The 21,423-nt window shown below is 49.2% G+C and overlaps 1 protein-coding gene across 1 annotated transcript in view; it reads left to right on the top strand.

Moving 5' to 3' along the window:
* The window catches only part of piezo1 (piezo type mechanosensitive ion channel component 1 (Er blood group)), a 70,952-nt gene that overhangs the window by 25,396 nt on the left and 24,133 nt on the right, over positions 1-21,423 (top strand). Inside the window, exons 3-14 of the mRNA XM_086163277.1 lie at positions 2,639-2,804; positions 3,465-3,606; positions 10,048-10,339; positions 11,257-11,470; positions 14,551-14,722; positions 18,018-18,119; positions 18,438-18,510; positions 18,723-18,826; positions 19,041-19,120; positions 19,258-19,438; positions 19,935-20,037; positions 20,522-20,703. Of these exons, the coding sequence (XP_086019403.1) occupies positions 2,639-2,804; positions 3,465-3,606; positions 10,048-10,339; positions 11,257-11,470; positions 14,551-14,722; positions 18,018-18,119; positions 18,438-18,510; positions 18,723-18,826; positions 19,041-19,120; positions 19,258-19,438; positions 19,935-20,037; positions 20,522-20,703 (1,811 nt within the window). The remainder of the gene's footprint in view (positions 1-2,638; positions 2,805-3,464; positions 3,607-10,047; positions 10,340-11,256; positions 11,471-14,550; positions 14,723-18,017; positions 18,120-18,437; positions 18,511-18,722; positions 18,827-19,040; positions 19,121-19,257; positions 19,439-19,934; positions 20,038-20,521; positions 20,704-21,423) is intronic.

Below are 21,423 nucleotides of genomic sequence, written 5' to 3'. Positions count from 1 at the left end.
TCGTATTTGTTGATAAATGGTCTCATTAATCAACCATGAGGTTTGTTAAAAGTCCCGAGAAGGCGAGGCCAGGAGAGAGAAATATTTTTAGCGTATTGAAGCATCACTGAAGATAGCGTAGCAGACAAATTGGCAAAATTCACTGTTTGATGTAAAAGCTGAAATCAGCGTACGATTCTTGAAGTCAAAGGCTAAAGTGTGTTCACATCCACCGGGCGGCGGCTCAGCTGGTGGAACGGGCGTCCCTCCGATCGGAAGCTTGGCACTTCCGTTCCTGACCACTCGCCAAAGTATCCTCGCTCAGGACACAGAACCCGAGCGGGTCCCGGTGGGCCGGTTAGCGCCCTGGACGGCAGCTCTGCAGCCTTCCGTGTGCGAGCGTGTGGGACCGGGTGAATGCAATCAAGTGTAAAGCGCCTTGAAACGGCAAGGTGTGAAAGCCCTCTACAAGTGGAGACCTTTTCCCATCTACCTCCGCAGACACAAAAACTAAAGGTTAGACGACGATGACGGACTCAAGCCGTCAAAGAATATTGATGATACGAGGAGGTGGAGCCGAAAGGATGAAACTTATATTCGTCTTTTAAGGACAACTGGACTGGAAAAGAAGTGTTTGACAGCAGTAAACGCTGAAGACAAACAAAGTAATATTCTTTGTGGTGCTTGGTTCCACGCAGATGCAAAGTCCCTGTTGTTGGACCAAGAAAGGGAAACATGAATATTGCAAAAACACCTTCGTCTTGGTCGGCTGCTTGATTTCGCTCGACAATACGGATCCTGAACGAATTCAGCTCTGCATTGGAGATGGTCTGGAGCCAGAAGGAAAGGAAAGGTGTACAAGACAGTGGTGAGACCAGCGATGATGTTTGGACTAGAACTGTTACAATGACTTAAATACAGCAGGCAGAACTAGAGGTTGCAGAGATGAAGATGTTGAGGTTCTCTTTGGGAGTGACCAGGATGGAGAGGATCAGGAATGAGTCCATCAGAGGAACAGCACATGTTAGATGTTTTGGAGAGAAGGTCAGAGAAGCCAGACTGAGATGGTTGGGTCATGGACAGAGGAGGGATGGAGAATATATTGGTAGACGGATGCTGGAATTACAGCTGCCAGGCAAGAGGTCTGGAGGAAGACCAAAGAGAAGATTGATGGACGTGGTGAGAGAGGATTCGTGTTAAATGGAGAAGGTTGATTCGCTGTGGCGACCCCTGAAGGGAAAAGCCCGTAGGAGGAGAAGAAGAGGAAGATGATTTGAGATGGTCTGGGAATGTGCAGAGGGAGGACAGTGAAGATCCGGGAAGGAGGACGCTGAGGGCGGAGGAACTGCTGGGCAGGAGACCTGGAAAAAGACAGAGGGAGATCAATGGACGTAAAATGAAGACGACATGAAGAGTGTCGGCGCAAGAGAGGAGGATTTAGAAGAGAGGGTTAGATGGAGGCAGATGATTGGCCGTGGCGACTCCTGAAGGGAAAACATTTTTCTAAGGTGTTTCAAGTGCCGTGCGAAGGTACGTGTCCGCTGCAAGTGGTGGCGGCGGCAGGTTTGGGTTGGAGACCGGAGGGTTGTCGTCTTCTCGCAACACCACCTGCAGTTTGCCAGACATGGCGATTGAACCTTCACCCCCTGGTCTACCTGTCAGGTTTCAGCGGTCACCATCCTCCCACGTCAACTCTCCATATTGTTGATTCAGCTTTGCGAGCTCTGCGCCGCTTGTGACCTAAATCCAAAGACAAATGTCACAGATACTCCGTCCGGGCAACGCCGCGTACCAGCCTCTTTAAAATGCTTTTCGTGACCGAGGTTGCGCTCGTCCCGCCTCAGGTTTAATATCTGCAGACTCCCGTTCCCGGCCGCCTGCCCCGTCCCTTTCCCGTCACAGTTGGCATTTGTAACTCTAAACGCTTGACCTGCGGAGGTGCAGCCAATTTGCAGGTGCTAAGTTGCAGCGATGCGAAACGGAATCTAATATTAGACCGGCGTGCACGGCCTCAGGACAGACCGCCTGCTTCGTGATAATAAGTTTGGCTTCTGCAGAGATGCCGGCGCTCCAATTTCACAACGTCATAACATGAAGCAACGTTGCATTTGGCAGCAAAGTCCATCACGTCACATCTGCACGTAGCACTCCTGCGGAGGATCCTGACCGCATTTGCTGCCAAATCTGCAAAACTCTCAGAACCCTACGTCTCAGTGACAGTTCAATTTCCAATTTGAAATGATGTCAAATATTGATTTTGATTGATTACACTTTATCAAATCTTGTCATACAGCATAGAGGTGCACCGAGTACAGGATGAGCGGCATCAAGAATGAATGAATACGTTACCCTTCATTTTGAGGGACCGATTTCCTTTGTTGGCATATTTGCTTTGGCACAGCGTGCATCCTTCCTTATACGATTGGACGTAGAAAGACATCTGATCTACTGTATATACACGCGCATACGTGACTACTTGTTTATACAAAACGATTCTGGCCAACATTGCATATAAGCATGGACTTTGTGCCAAAGTTGTCCTATAAAAATGTCCTTCACATGATTTTATTGTGTTGCTAAATATCACCTTTGAGAACTGTTTTATTCCCCTTCTGACTTGACCTGTGTTTCCTTCCCCCCTGCCGTCCCTGTCGTCCAGGCCACACCGGTCGCTTCATCCAGGCCGTGTTCGGCACCAGCCTGCTGTTTGTTCTGGGTCACGCCTGCTTCCAGACGGTGCTGTTCACCTACCCGCCCCTCAACATCGCCATCGGCGACAACTGCTCGCAATGGGACACCGTAACCCGACATATAGGGCTGTCCAGGTGCGTCATGGGATCACCGAGATAAGAAAGTACTTCATTGATCCCCATCGGGGAAATTCGTTTGTCACAGCAGCGCAACAGTAAATATGAATAGAAATAGAAAAGACGAATAAAAGGACAAAGATAGCAAGGATAAAAATAGCTAACAGAATGATAACAACGAGGATAAAATAGATCAAGAAAATAGACACAGATAAACAAAAAAATTAAACACAGAATGAGGCCATGACATGTGAATGTCGCGGTGGCACAGACGCACCTCCGGCCGCTCAGAGTTGTGTGCCGTCCAGACTGCCGTTCCACAGCCGTGGGCACCAAGGAGCGAGCCATGCTACGACTCTTCATACACGCTACATCAAGCTAATGTACCACCATTGGGCTCTTCAGTTACCGCCGCCGTATTCTGTGAAACACCGGCAAATAGCCACTCATAGTAGTTGCATTTTTTGTTCAACAGTTGTGTGATATATTCAGAAAGTACCTGTAAACACATGATGGTCTGGAGAAAGCAGGACACAGGAGGCAGCATTTAGCGGATGTAGCTACAGGGTTAAAGTAAATACAGCCTCATTGTTAGCAGAGTGAAGTGATGAACCGGACGGCATCGAAACTGAGAAAATGAGAGAAATATGTGAAGATCTTTGGTTCCTTGTTTTGCAGGCTTCCCCTGGACGATCCCTGGAACATGCTTCGCCTGCTGTGCCCCGACCTGGGTGTGTGTGCGGTTGCCCTGGTGACCGTGGTCCTCTGCAGCAGATTGGTCAGGAACAGAGAAATGCTGGCTGCTGCCAACATTACCTCAGTGAGTCGTTGTGCAATTTTACTTATCCAGCTGCACAGCAGTGCACAAACACGCTGCGGACATACTTCCAACAGATAAAATTAGCTCTCCAAATGTAACCGGCTAATCCAGGCCTATTATTCACTTGAAACTTCTGCCATTTCTGATGTTTTTTTCTCGGGACTTTATTTTATTTAGTTAGTTTTTTCGGGTAGTGACTTACATCGGTGGATCCTCCTTTTCTGGACGCTACTGCTGTCGTGGTGTACCAAGCATGTTTAGAACTTTGCAGGAAATGAAGGATCAAAGTTTGTGCTGACTTGTCCAAATAGAAGAGCCTGGGCTGCTCCACAGTGTGAACACAAACAGGTTCAGATTAGATCTTGTGCTAATCTCATTTGAGTGCTGGGACTCATATCAGTCCTGAGAACCAGTCAAACATTTCCAGGTGCTCTTTAATTGACTCAGTATGGCCAAGACCCTCCCTCTGACCTCCGCTGAAGTCCACCTGCTCGCAGGGTCAATGCGTGGCAAAGCACAACTCCATTTCTGTTTGCGTTGAGCTTCTGCATTTTCCTTGGCGCGGCTGCTATGTTAGCATGGTCGATCATCTGTCACGAGTCAGACCTCCCCTCTCTGACCCCGACCTCGGCCGGCAGCGGTCCCTCACGCTGACATGGAACGTCCTCCTGAGTGCTCTTGGGTTGCTGGATCTTCGTGCTGTACTAGATGATTGTCAAGAACTTCTTTCCTGATCAAAAATGACTTGTTGAATAAATTATAAAAAAAAGTTCAGGGCAACAGAAGCTGTCAGTAACTGCGTATCGTATGCCTTGTTGGCTCAGGTCGAAAACCTCCGGCTAAGACACAGCACATATGAAATCAGAAGAAGATTAGCGATGCAGAGAGAGAGGTAGTGCAGAAGATGGTGAACATTTGAAGGAACAAAAGGAATCCGCTTGAATCTCAAGGAGGCTACTTCATGCATCTGCGTTCTCCATTCCTACGTATGAAAGCAAGTCCTGGATCATGCAGAAGATCGATGGGCGGAGGAGGGGCTTTTGAAATGCGGTGTAACTGCAGGGTTCGGGCTGCCAGAGGCGGTGGGGAAGCACGAGGCCGGAAGGGTTAGCGAAGGATCGTCCTGCGAACCGCAGCGTTGCATACAGTTCTGACTGCACTGGAAGGCTTCCACTCTCAGTTGAGGGATGGGATGCAGTTCGTTCCCCCCATTTTTAACTTAAAAGCCAGAACCAGACCGGTACGTGCGCGCCGCCACCTTCCTATCCAAGCGCCAGCGCAGGCTAGACATCCAGTTATGTGTCCGATGCGGTGCTTTGAGAAGGAAGCCTGCAGCCGTCCTGGGCGCTTTACAAGCCCCCAACTTGTGACTCATATAGACTTTCCAATTGTTTGGCCTGAAACAATCCGTCCACTGTTTGCAGACGCCTCTCTCACACTGCACTCTGTGGTAAAAAGGGTTTCTGGACCAGTGTGCGTGTGCGTGTGTGTGTGTGTGTGTGCATGTGTGTGTGTGCGTGTGTGTGTGTGCGTGTGTGTGTGTGCGTGTGTGTGTGTGCGTGCGTGCGCGTGCGTGCGTGCGTGCGTGTGCGTGCGTGTGTGTGCGTGTGCGTGCATGTGTGCGTGCATGTGTGTGTGAGATATTTGCTGTTCCAGGCTTTAGCCAGGATGTTATCCCTTGCTGCCCTTCTTGCGTCCAGGTTGTCTTCATACATCCAGGCACCTTTATTTTCATCAGTTACGCAGCTGAACTTTATACAAGCTCCTTAAACCCGGACAGTTTTGCACATTCAGGTGGCATCTTGACGGTGTTCTGAAATCCAAATCATCGAATCAAAAACAAGCGTCCTGTAGTCCAAGCTGAATACATTGCCCTAAATAATGAACAGGAAATCATGGACGAACCTCATCTCTTCCCCCGGTGGTCTCAGCCAAGTAGACCAGCGCTGAAGATCTTCAGCCGATCCCGACTGGAGAGCCAGATCAAGGATGCTATGATTCGGGACTGTTCTGGCTGTCCGACTGAAACATTATGCAAGAGCTACAAGCCTGTGTTCATTTCCCTGAGTGGAGGGCCAGTGCTTTGGCCAAGAAAGAAACAAGGGAGGGTCCAAATCCAATTTTCTTGTCCGACTCTAAAATCTACTGACTTCAATGTTGGCCGACTCTGGTTTTCTTTTCTCTCCAAGAAATATAATTGGCGGTATAAACAAACAGTTTTCTTTTCTGACTCTCTTTTTTTTTCAACGGAAAACTTTACAAGACCTCGTGTTCGTCGTCTTGACTTGTTCTCAGGGTCGCCGGACGGCGCGAGTACAAACAGACTCCAACTGAAAATGAATCGCAGCGGTACTTTAAAAGAGACAAGCTCTGTGTAACGAATGAATCCATTCATGTATTCAGTATCTATATTGCTTATCGCCGGTCGGGCCGGAGCCGATCCCATTTGTGTTGGGAACTGTTGTCCCTCTAATTCGCACGCCATGTAGAGACACTGCCAATCACAAGTCATATAGAGACATACAACTCTTCCCCCTTCATACATGTGTGTCCAGACTATTGGGGTCTCCAGTGAACCTCCTGCATGTTTTTGGACCGTGGGGAAAAAAACAGTAGAACCCGGAGGAACCCCATGCAGACACGTGGAGAACATGAAGACTCTGCACAGAAAGGCCAGCGACATTCTTGCCGTGAGACGGAAGCGCTAACCTCTGCGCCGCCGTGCCGCCCCCACCTTGTGTCATTCATTTAAACAAGATGTTTTCCATTCGAATAATAGACACGACACCAGTAAAGAGTTTAGTAGGTCAGGGGTTATAATCCCCCTGAAACAGATGGCAGTCTTTGTAATTTTCCAAATAAAAGTGGGTGGGAACGGGTCATAGAAAGGCAACTGGACTTTCTTTGCTTGAAGACTGAAGTTCTGAATTGAGCTGTCGTAGCCTCTGAGAGGAGAGTTGAAACATCTTCAAGGAAACAAGTCCGGTTGCCTCGATGTGAGTTGTTCATTATTGACCTGGGTGACTCGGAACCTACGCGGACTTGCGCCATTACATCGCTGTCAGCTTATTTACCAAACGTAACTCTTCAGGAGGGTTAGGCAAGCGGTGATAGCTGGTGCCTTGTGGACATGACAACCCTGTAAGAGGAACTCCACACAGGAAGTCCACAAGACATCGAAACCAACTCGCCCTTGTGGCCAAACTGTGGTGTTGAAAGTCTGCCGTCTGCCTCGTGATGCAATTTGGACAAAAGAATGTTCTTTTATTGGGAAGTGCCTTGTATGACTTGTATAACTTGGACGAGCAGCCCTGTGTTTTGTCCAATAACTTTAGAGTAGACCTAAACAGGGGTCTATTTCCATGATTAGCTTTTACGATCTGTCGTCATAGAAAATCAAGCAAGAGGAGACGAAGCATGCCAGAATAACAGAAGCAAGCCGCGAGTGCACGTACGGCAAAAGTTCAAGAGCCAAGGGTGGTTTTATTGTAGGCCAACCTACATGCTCTCTTTACTATCTTCAGCACCATCCCCTGGGAAATGTGGACTTTATGGATTACTTCTCGGCGCTTCACCGTAACCCCATTCTCTCACGTCTCGCCACATGACGCATAGCTTCACTCTCGCCGCTATCACCGTCGCCATGCGACTCGATGGCAACCGAGCAAACAAACACAGAGATTTACAGGAGTCTCCGGTTTTTGGACACTCCCACTCTTAGAAGGAGTTTTATCCTCTTTTTTTTTCTGTGCCTTGAACAGCTTTGGCTGCAGGCTTGTTTTCAGTTGTCTCTCTGTGCCATTCACATGAATAGCATACCTCGCTAATCTCGAAAGGAATTTCTCCCAAGTTGGTACAAATGTGGACTCGGATTTAAGGACCAACTGATTAGATGTTGCTGACTCGAGCCAAACAGCGCTGGAAGGGTATTCTTGGTATTTTCCCTGCTGAAAACCAAACTGGCTGAGAAGCTTAGAGCGTGGATGGCGTGTGACGCTGGTGGAGTCAAAAGTTCTTCTAGAACATTCCAATATGAACGCGCATCGTCATCATTTCTTTGATTGTTGTCTAATTTACACATAAATCTCAGTGCTCCTCCTTGTCCTTCGGGCTGCTCCCTTCAGGGGTCACCACAGCCAATCACCTGCGTCCATCTAAACCTCTCCTCTGTATCCTCCTCGCTCATACCAGCTAACATCATGTACTCTTTCACTGTGATCGTAACTCTCCTCTCGGCCTCCGACCTCAGCGTCCTCCTACCCAGGTCTTCACCATCCGTCCCCTGTACGCGTCCAACGCACCTCAGCCAACATCTGACATGCCGTCCCTCTAACGGACACCTTTTCTGATCCCGTCCATCCTCCTCACTCCAGAAAAGAACCTCAACCTTTTCATCAGCGCCTCAGGGGAAGGAGCTCCATGACTGAGTTCCGTCCGGAGTGGAGTTCTGAAGTTCTCCTCCGTGTCTGCGTTGGTTTCCTCCAGGTCGTCTGGTTTCCTCCCGCACTCGACGGTTGTGCAAATAGATCTTGAATAGCTGAGTAAATCGATAAATGTCGTGCGAATGTCTATCTGTTGCCCTGGACTGGCGACCGGCCCGCGGCTACCATCGCCTCTCGCCCGTCCCAGCGGGGATCGGCTCCTGCGACCCCGTGACCGGCGCCGATGGATACGTGATTTAGATAATGAATGGAACCGCCAGCAACACTCCTGCGGCCGCATTGGAAAGGGAGAGTGTTGTTGTGCGTCGTGTGTTATTTTTGTCTCTGTAACAAGAGACGTTCAGCACCTGTTACTGCGCAGCCCTCGGGTTTGTTTTTCAGACGGCTTTCAAACACAGCTAAACTGCTGCGTGCAGAGGCTTCTGCTCGTAGAGTTAAATATCACAAAGAGAAACAAGAAGGAGACACAGTGATTGATGGAACCAAGCGGGAGGTTCGCTGACGTTCGCCAGAAGGTGCAGCTGCATTTCAGATCAGCCACTACTCATCTCGTCCGGCGTCGGAGGAGAGTCGCAGGGGAGTCTGCGCCCCTCGAGCCCGGTTTCCAAATCCCATATGAGACGAGCAGAACCTCCTCCGCTGGCAACATGGCGGCTCCACTCGGAGGGAGATCAAGAAGTTTAGAGGGTTTTTGGATGAGCTTTTATTTCAAAACCCGCCCCTTAATTTTCCCAGAATCGGCTAAGCTCGAGAGATCCCTGGGTTTTGGTGGGTTCGGCTGATCGGAGTGTCAACGTGGCGCAGAACGTGTGTGTGTGTGTGTGTGTGTGTGTGTGTGTGTGTGTGTGTGTGTGTGTGTGTGTGTGTGTGTGTGTGTGTGTGGGGTCGTTTTCAGAGGATCCGACCCGTTTTGGTTTGGTTCCATCTGCTATCTTCAGAAGAAGGAAGCGGGTCGAGTAACAAACAGATCCGAGAGCCGTTTTAGGTAATGATTATCGACCCGGTCATTATCGATACCGCTCATCCTGCGAAGGGTCGACTTCGGCCCGGACCAGACGCCGGTCAATCACAGAGCCACATATAGAGACGTAAAACCATCCACTCACTTGTTGACACGTCTGACCAATTGAAGGTCTGGCTGCATGTTTTTGGACTGGCGGAGGAAAGCGGAGAACCTGGGAGAACTTGCAAAGAAACGGAGAAAGACCCCGCGTCGGCATCTTTAACTCATCAGCCCTTCATCGACAATCAAATCCCAAGAGCCAATTATGCATTCAGCGTATTATTTCTTAACATTGCACTTGAACCAAAGCTTTATCGGTTGATATCCGGTTCTAAGGTGTTGTTTTATGATGAAATCTGTTAGAAAATACGCCACTAAAGTTCATAACCGTCGCCCGTTGATATCTTCGGTTTTCTTCGGGTTTTGTCTGGAAGTTGGCCTCCAGCTCATGGAATGACAAGCAAAGAATGCCACCAGAGCGGTTGAATAGTGACTGCATGGCGTTCAAAGCTGCAGAGGAACACGCGATAGATGACGAAACACGCTAAATATCATCTTTCATGCCGTTTGATTGGAGCAATTAGAAGGTGACTCAAGGAATGTTCTACGACAATAATGGCCTTGGACTTCAAACTCGTACTTTCCATTGTTTTGAACCGACCAGTTCCTGCCAGAGATCCTGTCCCTGGGTTTCAATAGTGGTATCTGGAGGCGCACACACACACACACACACACACACACAGAAAGACAGTTTCAGGAAATTTTCTACATTTAATCTTATTAATCCATGTGTCAATGTTCTCATTCCTAATTATTCCACACTTGCAGATGTGAGTGTGACACGTTTTCCAATTCCTTTTTTTGTGTAACTGTCACTGTCACGTCCTAATCCGGGATCTGAGGAGCCGACCGCCGTCAGACCGCATGGAAATATCGTCCCATGTGTTTCGCTTTCACTTGAGATGATCTATTTGTAATTGCCTCTTTCCATCGCAGCTGGAGGACGACGCGACCGGCGCAGCCTCGGAGGAGGAGGAGGAGGAGGAGGAAGATGAGGAGGAGGAGGAGGAGGAGGAGGAGGAGGAGGAGGGGAAGGACGAGGATGAGGAGGTGTCAGGAGGCGAGGATGAAGAGGGGGAAGAGGACAGGTCATGCCCGGGCGACCAAGATGAAGAAGTTTCAACGGCAACCAGGGCCAAGCAGCTGGCCGAGCGCCTGAAGGCGTCGGTCCGTAAAGTCCTGAGGGACCTGGGAAGAATCCTGGCCATCAGCCTGCTGGCTTTAGCTGGTAGGAGCTCTGTTGCTTCCGTTGGTGTCTGTGAAGGTTCTCGGTCATCGGCTCCCGGTCACTTGTCGGATCTTGTCGTGGCAACCGGTCGTAATTTTTCTTCTGGAAGAAGAACCTTTGAACGCTCGTCCAAAAAGGCTCCTTCAGTTGTATTAGACCGTGAGGAGTTTCCAGACTGTAACTGCTGGAGTTGAGGTTGGCCGTTGGTCCGAGTTGACCCAAGGTTGCAGACAGATCTGCTGTGTCACACACACACACACACACACACACACACACACACACATATACCCGCAGAACCATCCAACTCCTGCCGGAGCCTCAACCCAAGCAAACTCACAGACTTGCAACGGACACGTCGGCGCTCCGTTGACCTGCTCAGGTCCCAAAACCTCCTGCAGTCGGGGGGGGTCGGGGTCGGGGTCGGGGGAGGGGCTTGAGCCTATGCCACCTGTGATTGGGTGAGAGGCGACAACAGGGCCCACTCATTCACACAGTACAATCTAATTGTAGAATAAATTCACAATAATAATACGCATCGTGTGATAAAAATAATAGAAACGATACACCGTGCAGAAATGTAAACTGAAGGCGACTACGCACCGGCCTTTGGTCAGTGAAAAATGTAAAATATAAAGAGACAGCTCAGCCCGTCCAGGACTGTTAACTCCTATACGATGGTGGCAAAAAGAAAGAAAGAGTTAAGCTTGTCGAGCTCCATGGCGCTATTTTCTGACTTTTTTCCATCCGTCGGTCTGCTACAAACACATGGCAGTTTTCTAAATCGACAGAGATCATGTTTGTCTGTGTTTGCTAAAACAATCCACCCAACAAGACAGTGTATACGTGTCTAGTCGTATAAAGACATCGTAATCATAATCTCCCATAATAGTACTGTTTTTCTCCTCTTCCCCCCACAGGCATCTCTCTGCCCTCCGCTTTCTCAGCCATCTACTTCCTGCTTTTCATTGGCGTGTGCACGTGGTGGGCGTGTCACCTGCCCATCAGTCACCTCGGCTTCAATGCCCTGTGCGTGATGGTCGGCTTCTTCACCGCCGGTCACATGGTGTGCCTGTACCTGTACCAGAGTCTGCTGGCCCAGGCCTTGTTCCCCCCACTCAGTCTTTGGGCCAGGTGAGATCGCAGCGTCGACAGTTTATACGTTCTGTGGTTGAGGTTCGGGCCGCGGCCTGCCGTCACACTGGACTGAAGCACACATGGAGTTATACCGAAGACACATTGTGCTCTTCTTCTGGGTTCCTCATGCTGGTTGCACCTGAGCATACCGTGCAGCGCCGACCCCCCACCGCTTCCGATGATACTGCTCCGTTTCACGCGTTCGGCTACACATCGGCAAGCTTCGAAAATGTACGGTATTATGACCACAGAGAACAGTCTATAGATCTATGGACAGGCGGGCAGATGACCGATGCACTTTTGAGATGCTCCTGGTGGAGGCATGACCACTGACAACAACCCCTCCCCTGTACCCCCCCCCGAACCCCAAAAAACCATGACGAGCCGCTGGCAACTCCTACCGCATGTTTTCCTGTGGTTCTCCTGGTTCTACCTTTCCGTGATGTCCATTCAGGCAGGTGTGAACACGACGCTTTTACTTGGACCAGAACCAAGGGTTGAGAACCTACCCTGGTGGTTCTTGCGTCTGAACTTCATCCAGCCACATTCTCACCAACTACAGGAAACCCCTAAGTGACTTTTGCGCTTTGTGTCAAGATGTCACAATGTCTCCTCCAGAAAACTGTAGCCGCCCGTCCTCTGCACACAACGTTTGGCGGGACATTGTTTTCCACAGGCTTCCCTGAAGTGGGTCAAATCTGCCATTGTGTTTGGATACTTTGGCACGCCGTTTCAGTGACTGCTAACGTTATAAAGCGAAGCCGATTCTGACGCTCCGTTTCGGATGACTGTACCTGTCCTGGGAAAAAAAAAACGTCTCCTGTCTCCGCCATAAACCCAGGAAACGTCGAACCGGTGGACCGGGACTCAGCCGTCATGGGGCATCTGTCGAAATTGCGTGCAGATTTTCAGATGACGTCTTGACAAGTGACCCAGTTTCAAAATAATCAAGAGACTGGCTTTGTCCAAAGTCACTGTGATACTTGAGAACTGTAACACACACACCCTCACACAAAGTTTTTAACAAGCCAGTCGGTAAGTTTGTGACTTCATGCCTGAAACGCCTCATATATTTGTCATCTGTTGACACCTTGAGGTTCGAACCAGAAGACAGGCAGTAAAGATTTAAGAAGCGAGACCCTTTTCGATCAGGAAAAAAAATCTCGCGTACTCGCAGGCTTGAACTGAGATTGGGTTCTTAGCGTGAGGGCGTTTTAATAGAGCGTGGACCTTCACCCGAAGGCCTGAACTTAGGTGCCGACAGACGGACGCCCAGTCCCGCAACTGAACATTTACTTTGTTTTGATTCCTTCCAATCTCATCGTCGCTCTTTTTAACTGCAGACCCGCGGTCAGTGTGAGCGTACGGCGCTCTCTATAGGACAGACCGGGTCATTGCCTTCGTCATGCGACCACGTGGTGCGCGACCAGAAGATGATTGGAGACGGTCAAACTTATTTCAGGGGAATTTCAATCCAATTTGTGTTATTTGTGGACGTAGTATTATGGTGACCTCCCAAGCCTTGCTGGTGGATGCCAAAGTCAGAACAAAAACGTATCTTCACCAGCGAGCCTACGCTCAGCGTTCCTCAGTCATCTGCAGACCTCAGGAGTAGTGATTTCACAACTGCGAGAAGAAGAAGAGTCCCTTTGTTTTGCTGTTTGGCGCACCATCAATGAATGCAACCAGTTTAACTTTATAACATACTAGTTTATGATGTCATAGAACATACCTGTGCATGTCACCGTGCCCCAGAAACTCAAGACAAAACAAGATAAGATAAGATAAGATAAGATAAGATAAGATTTTACTGATCCCCAAAGGGGAAATTCCGTTGTCACAGAAGCGCAACAATAACATGCAAGATGTCTGTGGAGGTTCTGAGTCGTCCAAGTCACGGTGAATTCTTGACGAAATCTTCTCTTCTTGGCAACTGGACTTGAATTTCTTCACTGGAAGACATTTCACCCCTCGTCAGCGAGGCTTCTTAAGAAAAATCTTCAAGTGAAGACATTTTGATTTTGACAGGAATAACTTGCAAGGGAATTGGTAAAAATCCACTGCAAACTCTCCTGAGACGAGAGCCAATGAGCGATTTATTGTGGGTCAGGAACCCCCAAACTGATGCAGAGCAGGGACTTCCCACTATATATAATATACATACACACACAAATATAATATACATGCAGGCAGATAGATGTACAGATACACACACGCACATATATAATCTATAATATATATGGCGTAACATTGTGTTTTATATTAAGGTAGCCTAGAGCCATGTATCAATGTACCTTGTGGTTGTGCATTCAGAACTAAGCTATTCCAGTGGCAGGATGCTAATATTGCCCGTATCCATGGCTCGCTTTCACAAAAGGGAGCGAGCATCTTGCATTTAGCATCACCTAGCATGTATAGTTTGCATACAGCAAATTCAGTAGTGATGTTCACAGTATTTCATGACAACCGGAAGAGGATGGTCCCCGAACCGATGGCAATCTGCTTGCAGAGCGGGAATGGAGCGGCAGGAAAGGAGTATAAACAGCCAGCGGCTGTTGCTTTGACAACTTACTTCACCTTGTCAGGTAAACAGTCGCTAGCGAGCGGGGCGACATTCCACGGCGATGTTCGTCATGTCCCGGCCGCCAGCCAGCAGCTCTTCATCCATCACAACGTTTTTACGGCAAGGGGTAGAGTTACGAGCCGTACGCTCACCATGTGACTGGTGCGCAGTCGTTGATGGCCTGCAAACACCGAGCTCCACCCGCCAGACCTCCAAATATCTCTTGATGAGTTCAAGTTTTGGTTGCCTTTGCGTCATCTGATTGGGTCAGCCGCCCAAGCTGACAGGCAGAGACGACCCGTTTAGCCGCCTCGCCACGCCCGATTTTGCGTCTGGCAATCAGGGAGCACAACGGCCAATCGTTGCGACTACTGTGGCACAAGGTCCGACATCACCGTCGCTGGCATTTGCCACCTGGGTACAGAATGCGAAGGGTTCGGTTGAAGCATCGTGAGGGGGCAATGGCCATTCGTAACCTCATAACATCTCTCTTTTGGTCTATGTTCCTGTCTAGACTCTTCGGTCTGAAGGACATCATAATTCCAGGAAACTGCTCTTCGCCCTACGACCTCACACTCAACACCGAGCACGACTGGCCGGTTTACGTCAACCCAGGAATTCTGTTCTTCCTGTACGTCACCACCACGATGGTTCTCAAAACCGGATGTCATGGAACTCCTCACAAGGTATGCCAGGGTTAAATGTGGCGGTGTAAATGTGAAAGTCAGATGCCAGCTGCCACAGTCAAGCCGTCACAGGCCAGCGTGGGGAGTCAGATAAACTAGATCACTTATACTCAGTGCTGCCGGGATGGAAATGTCCTCCACCACACGACCCGTCCAATACGGTGTTGTTCTCCACATTTAATTCAGTGTTTATCAGTTCATGTTTGTGCATGCCTTGATTGTAAGTGTGTGTGCACTTGTGTGTGCAAGAGGAAGCGCACGTGCAGGGCGGTCCCTGCCCAACGTTGCTCAGATGGTTTCAGTCTGGATCCAAACACTGCACAATGGGAGGAAGTTCGAGGTGATCTAGGTCCGGACTCCCCACTGTGCACCAAAGGCCCGGTGAGCAGCAGGAGTTCAGTCGTGTCCAGAAAAGGTTCTTCACTTGAGGCAGGGCTGCTTTTGCCGAGTGAAAAGTGTTTTGCAGGGAAAAACAAAAGCGCAGCGTTTGGTCCTGGAAATAAGAAAACAAGTGATTCGCTGAGCTGTTAGTGCAGATTCGTTCCCAAACAACTGGCCGCTTCAGCCTCTCATCATCTAGAATGGATTCACTTCCGGTGAAGCCCCTCTCGCCATCTGAAGTTTCACACTAATTTTACATTTTCCAACCCCTAGCATGAAGGAATGCAGGCCTTTCCCGAGTCTGCATTTGTGCTTGTTTATGTAGCCGACACGTCTATATTCGCTCAAACGGTAGACAATGTGAAAAGGCCGCGAGCGTACACAGATGTGGCCGCAGGTACGTATGTCATCGGTGTGGCAAACTTGCTGTCAACCCAAATTGGAAAATTGGGATTGGATGTGAAAATATTTACAATTTATGCAAGTGTTTCAAAATCTTCCTCTCAGATCATTTGGGAATGGAAGTCAAAGGGTTGCAAATCAATGTGGACATGGTGCAAGTTCACATTAACATGTTCCAAATTTATGTAAGAAATGCTGCAAAGCCACTTGTATCCCATGTGAAAAAAAATGCTTAGAATTATTATTATCATCCTAATTATTTTTCTGGGTGGGACAAGAAGGACTCCCAGAGAATGTGTAATGATTTAAACAAAACTACGCCATAGGTGTGACAGAGGAGTTGAAGGCGGAGGTGGGAGTGCATCAGGGATCAGCTCTGACACCCTTCTTGTTCACTGTGGTGAAGGACAGGCTGACTGGACTGTCCATGGACCATCATGATGTTTGCAGATGACATTGTTCCCTGTAGTGCCAGTTGGGTGCAGGTAGAGGAAGATACAGATTGTCCAGAGCAATGGAGAGTGTAGGTGAAGAAACAAGGGCTTCAGTAGGATCAGAGTGTCCGCGTGAATGAATGGAAGGGTGAGGAAGAAGATACCAATGATGCTCTCTGGTTTGGAGAGGGTGGCAAGAAAAGCTGGAAGTAGCACAGATGCAGATGTTGAGGTACCATTTGGAGTGAAGGGGATGGACAGGATCAGGAATTAGTCCATCAAAGGGACAGCACATGAGATGTTTTGGAGTTAAAGTCAAACTGGGATGGTTTGGACGTGGACAGAGGAGGGATATTGAAGACCGGAAGAAGAAGGAAGTTGAAGTTGGAACTGCAAGGCAGGAGGTCTAGCAGTAAACCAAAGAGGAGATTCATGGATGTGATGAAAGAGGACATTTTGTTAGTCGGTGTGAAAGAAGAGGATGCAGAGAAGACGGTTAGATGGAGCCAGATGATTCACTGTGGCAAGCAGCTGAAAGTAAAAGAAGATGAGGAGCAACTGGTTTCGTTTCCAAAACAGACCCACCAGATGTAATAATCAGAGAAAAGAAAGTGGGTTCAACCCACTTCCAACCCACGAAACAAAGCCCTCACACACAAAGTCCCTGGAGAGGGAGAGAAATCCCTGATTCAGCTGGTTCCAAGACGCTGTCTGGAGCCGCAAAGCAGCCACATCGGCCGAAACTGAAGGACAAGAAAAACGAAAATTTTCGACACACTGGCACGAGGAGGACAAAAACCGAAGCAAATTAGCGTTCTGTCGCCCCGGGCGCGGACAATTTCGACCGATCCACGGCTTGGGAAATCCTGCACTCGGTAAATACAGCCTTGTTCTTGCTTCCCATGCACCCAGGAGGGTTTGGTTAAATGCTGACTTTCCAACCGGCCGCAGTGAACCAAACCACCAGCGACAGGCAATGCATTCATGACAGTGTTGAAACCGAGGAACAGCACAAATTAAATTTGCCGTGTCTCCCCGCCCTCAGCTCGCCGTAACACTGGCAAGGTTCACCAGGCTGCCGTTCTCCTCCTCCACTCTATCCAAACTGCAGATACTTTTGTGGTAAATTCAGCCAAAGGGTAAGAACGGTGACTTCTTGTCAGATAAGACAAGAGAGAGCCAGAGTTCCCTCTCCCACTTCATCCGGCTCCTCTGAGGGAATTCCATGGCATTCCCAGGCCGGCCAATAGACAAAGTCCCTCCAGCGTGTCCAGGGACCTCCTCCTGGTGGGATGAACCCTGAGCACCTCAGCAGGGAGGCTTCCAGGAGACACCCTGACCAGATGCCTTAGCCACCTCATCTGGCAGCGGCTCTACTCTGAGCCCTCTCCGGATGGCTGAGCTCCTTCCCCCATGTCTAAGGGAGGGCCCGGACTCCCTGCAGAGGGAGCTCCTTTTGGCCACCCGTGTCCGTGATCTGGCTCTTTTGGTCACCACCCACAGATCATGACAAAAGGTGACGGTGGGAATGTAGAGCCACCAGTAAATCCAGACTTTTACCTTTCGGGTCAGTGCCTTCTTTACACAACGGACCGATGCCGACTCCACTTAATGTTTCATCGATCCACCAGTCGATCTCCCGCTCCATTCTTCCCAAACTCGTGAACGAGATCCGATAACCTCCCCGACCCAGGGAAGCCGCTCCACCGTCTCCTGGCCGAGGACCATGTCCTCAGGTTGGGAGGCGCTGATAGAGACAAGCGGCAGTAAAGCGTTTGAGAGCAGCATGCAGATGACAAAGCTGCAGGCTCTTGCTTCCTGCTGAGCTTTGCACAGCCAGGCCTTTTTGCCTGGCGACCCTGTGCATCAGCCATGAGATTAAATGAATTTTAGAGGTTGTGGACAGATTTGGAAACATTACCACAGTCACCCGAAGCAAAGCATACCGCAACATCCCCTCATCTTGGGGTACTGTATTTGAGAGGAGGACAATCCTTCCAACGGCTTGTCAAATTATTTGATTTAGCAGACCGTCCAACAAAACTATATGGCCATATGTTCGTACTTTGTGTCTGCAGGTTGAGGAGGAGCCACAGGACGAGGAGAAGGAGTCGAAGGAGGAGCTGCTGGAGATGAGGTCGTGGAATCAGACAAAGGACAGTTACGAAGATGACACGCAGGTGAACCCTCGCAAACTCCAGCCATTTGAATGTGACGCCGGCTCATCGACACGAGCAGCCGCTGAACTTATTTACAGAAATTCAGGATGCCGTTCGGATCTGATTTTCTCTCCTGTCATCACTCACTCGATTGTCACCCAACAAAATAGAACCCCTGTCTGCCGACTGAAACACACCTGATCAGGATCATTCCTGCTGTTTCTCCACTCTTACTGAAAATGAAAATGTCATTTGGATAGAGTTGTGTTGTTTTTCATTTGACTTATTCATCTCCAAACCGATCCATCGCGCTATATCGTTGTGTGCTGTGTGTTGCAGCTCATGCTCCTTTCTTTGGGCGTGGAGGGCAGCCAAGGAGCAGCCACAGCAACAGCCAGCCAACCAGATCTGGGTATGAAACGCAGAATAGGACTGAAGAAAATCCTGCTATGATTATTGCTAATAATGAGTAGACCAAAGACAATAATAACAGGATAAAAAAAAAAAGATCATCCAATGTGTTCATGACTGTGTTTTATACAGTAATACAATTTACAATCTACAATTTTGCAATACTTCTCTCAGAGTGTAAAGTTGTTGTGACGCGCATGCTTTTTGTGGCAGGAGACGTCGCCTCCCCTGCTGGTCAGCAAACCGAAAGTCCATTTTACCTGCTTGGGAAGGTGGTGATGCAGCAGAGCTACGTCTGTGCTCTCATCGCCATGATGGTAGACACGGGAACCATTCTTTCCTCTTTTTTTTGACTAACAATTGTCCGATGCGTTATTGGACTTCACGGAGTTCTTCTACTGAGTTCTTTTACTGACACGGCTGAGTGTGTGCGATCAGACTCCTTTTCTTTACCGTTGGCCATGTAAGAGACACACAGTGTCCTGATAGTCAGGCGTTCCTGTTCTCACGTTCTGTCTGGATCTTGTCCAGGTGTGGAGCATCACATACCATAGTTGGCTGACCTTCGTGCTCCTGCTATGGGCTTGTCTCATCTGGATCCTGCGCGCCAGGTACTCTCAACACCACATCGGACAATATTTGACGCTAGACCCAAGTTTCGATTTTTGTCTTAAGCAACTCTATGACTGACCTGACCTCCTGTGTTGGATTCTGCAAATTGGACCTTTTCTCTCCCGACCCCCTGCAGACGGCACGCAGCCACCTTGTGCTCCCCCTTCATCTTGCTGTACGGCCTGGCTTTGTGCTGCCTGCAGTATGTCTGGGCCATGGACCTCCAGCCCGAGCTGCCCACCACTGTGGGAACCATGAGCCTCCGACAGCTCGGACTGGATAAAGCCCAATACCCTTGCCTGAGACTCGGAGCCATGGTAAAATGACACGACAGATGACATCAGACGTTCGGATCTCCAGATGTAACTGTTCCTGTGGGCAGTATGAGTTTGGGGTTTGTCCATGAGAATAACATTGTTATCACTGTTGAAGTATGAGAGCAACAGGAAAAAGATCTCAAATACAGTCCCCCTTCCTCCCGATTCAAAGATTATCAAACAAGGACAGCGACTCTGGGATCACTTGGAACAATAGGCCAACAGGAGGGTCCAAACTTAAACGACACAATCGAACAACACGCGGAAGCAGGAGCAGACAATGGGAGGCGAAGGAAGCTTGGGAGCGAAAGTCCTAGATACATATTTGAGTTACTTATTCGGATGAAGGAGACGACGTGTTTTCAACAGGGGGCTTCGGCAACACCTGTCTGATCGCTAATGAAATGGTCGACAGCACGCTGTCGCACCCTGGTTCCTCGAATAGGTCGGCTAGCGTTCTTCTGTTGAGTCCTGACTTTGGCTCTTCTGTTTCCAGCTTCTGTTCACGTTGACATTTTGGCTCTTGCTGCGTCAGTCGGTCAAAGAGAACTTCAGCAGGAGGAGGAAAATGGCCACACCGCTGGAGGAAGTGACGACAGGTGGGGTTGCAAAATACAGCCACATCGCTATGTTTTCGGGCTTTCGCAGACTTTATTTGAGAATCACATTTGAATCGGCTAAATCCCGACCCTTAATGTTCCTATCCATCCCAGTTAATCCCCCCCGTCCAAATCAATCCCAACAGTTCTCGGTCGAGGGCTCGACATACCTTCGCGCAGAGAGGAACAAGACAGTTTATTCCTTTGCATGACAGACCAATGCGGAGTCCTCATCGCTACTGACGGATGATACTTGACTTCCTCCACTTGGGGCAGGATCTCATCTCCGACCCCGAGAGGGCACGTCGCCTTCTTTCTGGCGCAGTCTTTATGTTGATTTTTGTATCTTCATCCAAAAATAAATATCCGCACCTCGGGATGCTGCTCACAGCAAACTCTGCAAACTTTCTGATCATTTTCATCCTCTGGATTTTCCACATCGCCGCTATGACCAACCCATCCGCTTGCCCCATGTCTTCCTCAGAGGTCGAAGCAAGAAACGAGTCAGTCCTGAAGGTCCTCGGGGGCATGGTGATGAGCTGTCACGCCAAATACTGGATCTACGTGTGCGGGGGGATGTTCATCATGGTCTCCTTCGCGGGAAAGCTTGTCGGATACAAGATCGTCTACATGCTGCTTTTCCTGCTCTGCCTCTGCCTCTATCAGGTTAGAACATCTGAACTAACTTCTTCTGAAATAGAGCCGGAAAATAGAAAGAGCAGGCGTTTTGTTGTGGTTTCTCACTAGTTTCTAAAAGGTTGTCTCACATGGACTGAACTCACGCTTAACCCTATCCCAGCTGTCATTGGGCAAGGGCAAGGTTTCCCCTCGATGCCGGTCAATCACAGGGCCACATATAGAGACCTCAGTCTGGGCCATTTAGAGTGTCCAATTTTAACCTATTGCAAGATTTGGGACTGTGGGAGGAAATCGAAGAACCCGGAGGAGACCAGACATTGGGAGAACACGGAGACTCCACACAGAGAGGCCCTCTTTCGGACTCGCACCGAGAACCGAGAACGTGGGTCCAAAGCGCTAACTCCTGCACCGCTGTGCTGGCCAAAACCAAGCAAAGTCCACGTCTACCACGGTGGTACCGAACAGTCAGCCACTGAAGGTTCATCACCTGCCCCGACGACACACTTCCCTTTTGGCTCAAATGCGAAGGCACTCTAAAACAACACTGAACAGCATTCAGAACTGCTTTTCTGAGAAAGCCGTCTCTCTGGAGGGTTCACTTAAAGGCAAAATTCACAGTCGTCTCATTGCGATGGGCATTAGAATCTGAAATATTAGAAAATCCCCCACCCTCACAGACAACCAGTCTGAGCTGAGATGTCGAGCCCAGGCTCACATAAAAACTGCTTTTAAGTCCTGCTCCATGAC

The sequence above is a fragment of the Fistularia commersonii genome, chromosome 2 (assembly GCF_037954325.1).
Source record: "Fistularia commersonii isolate RoL2024-O1a breed Wild chromosome 2, RoL_Fcom_v1.0, whole genome shotgun sequence".
Lineage (NCBI taxonomy): Eukaryota > Metazoa > Chordata > Actinopteri > Syngnathiformes > Fistulariidae > Fistularia > Fistularia commersonii.
This window is presented reverse-complemented; position numbering and strand designations above follow the sequence as displayed.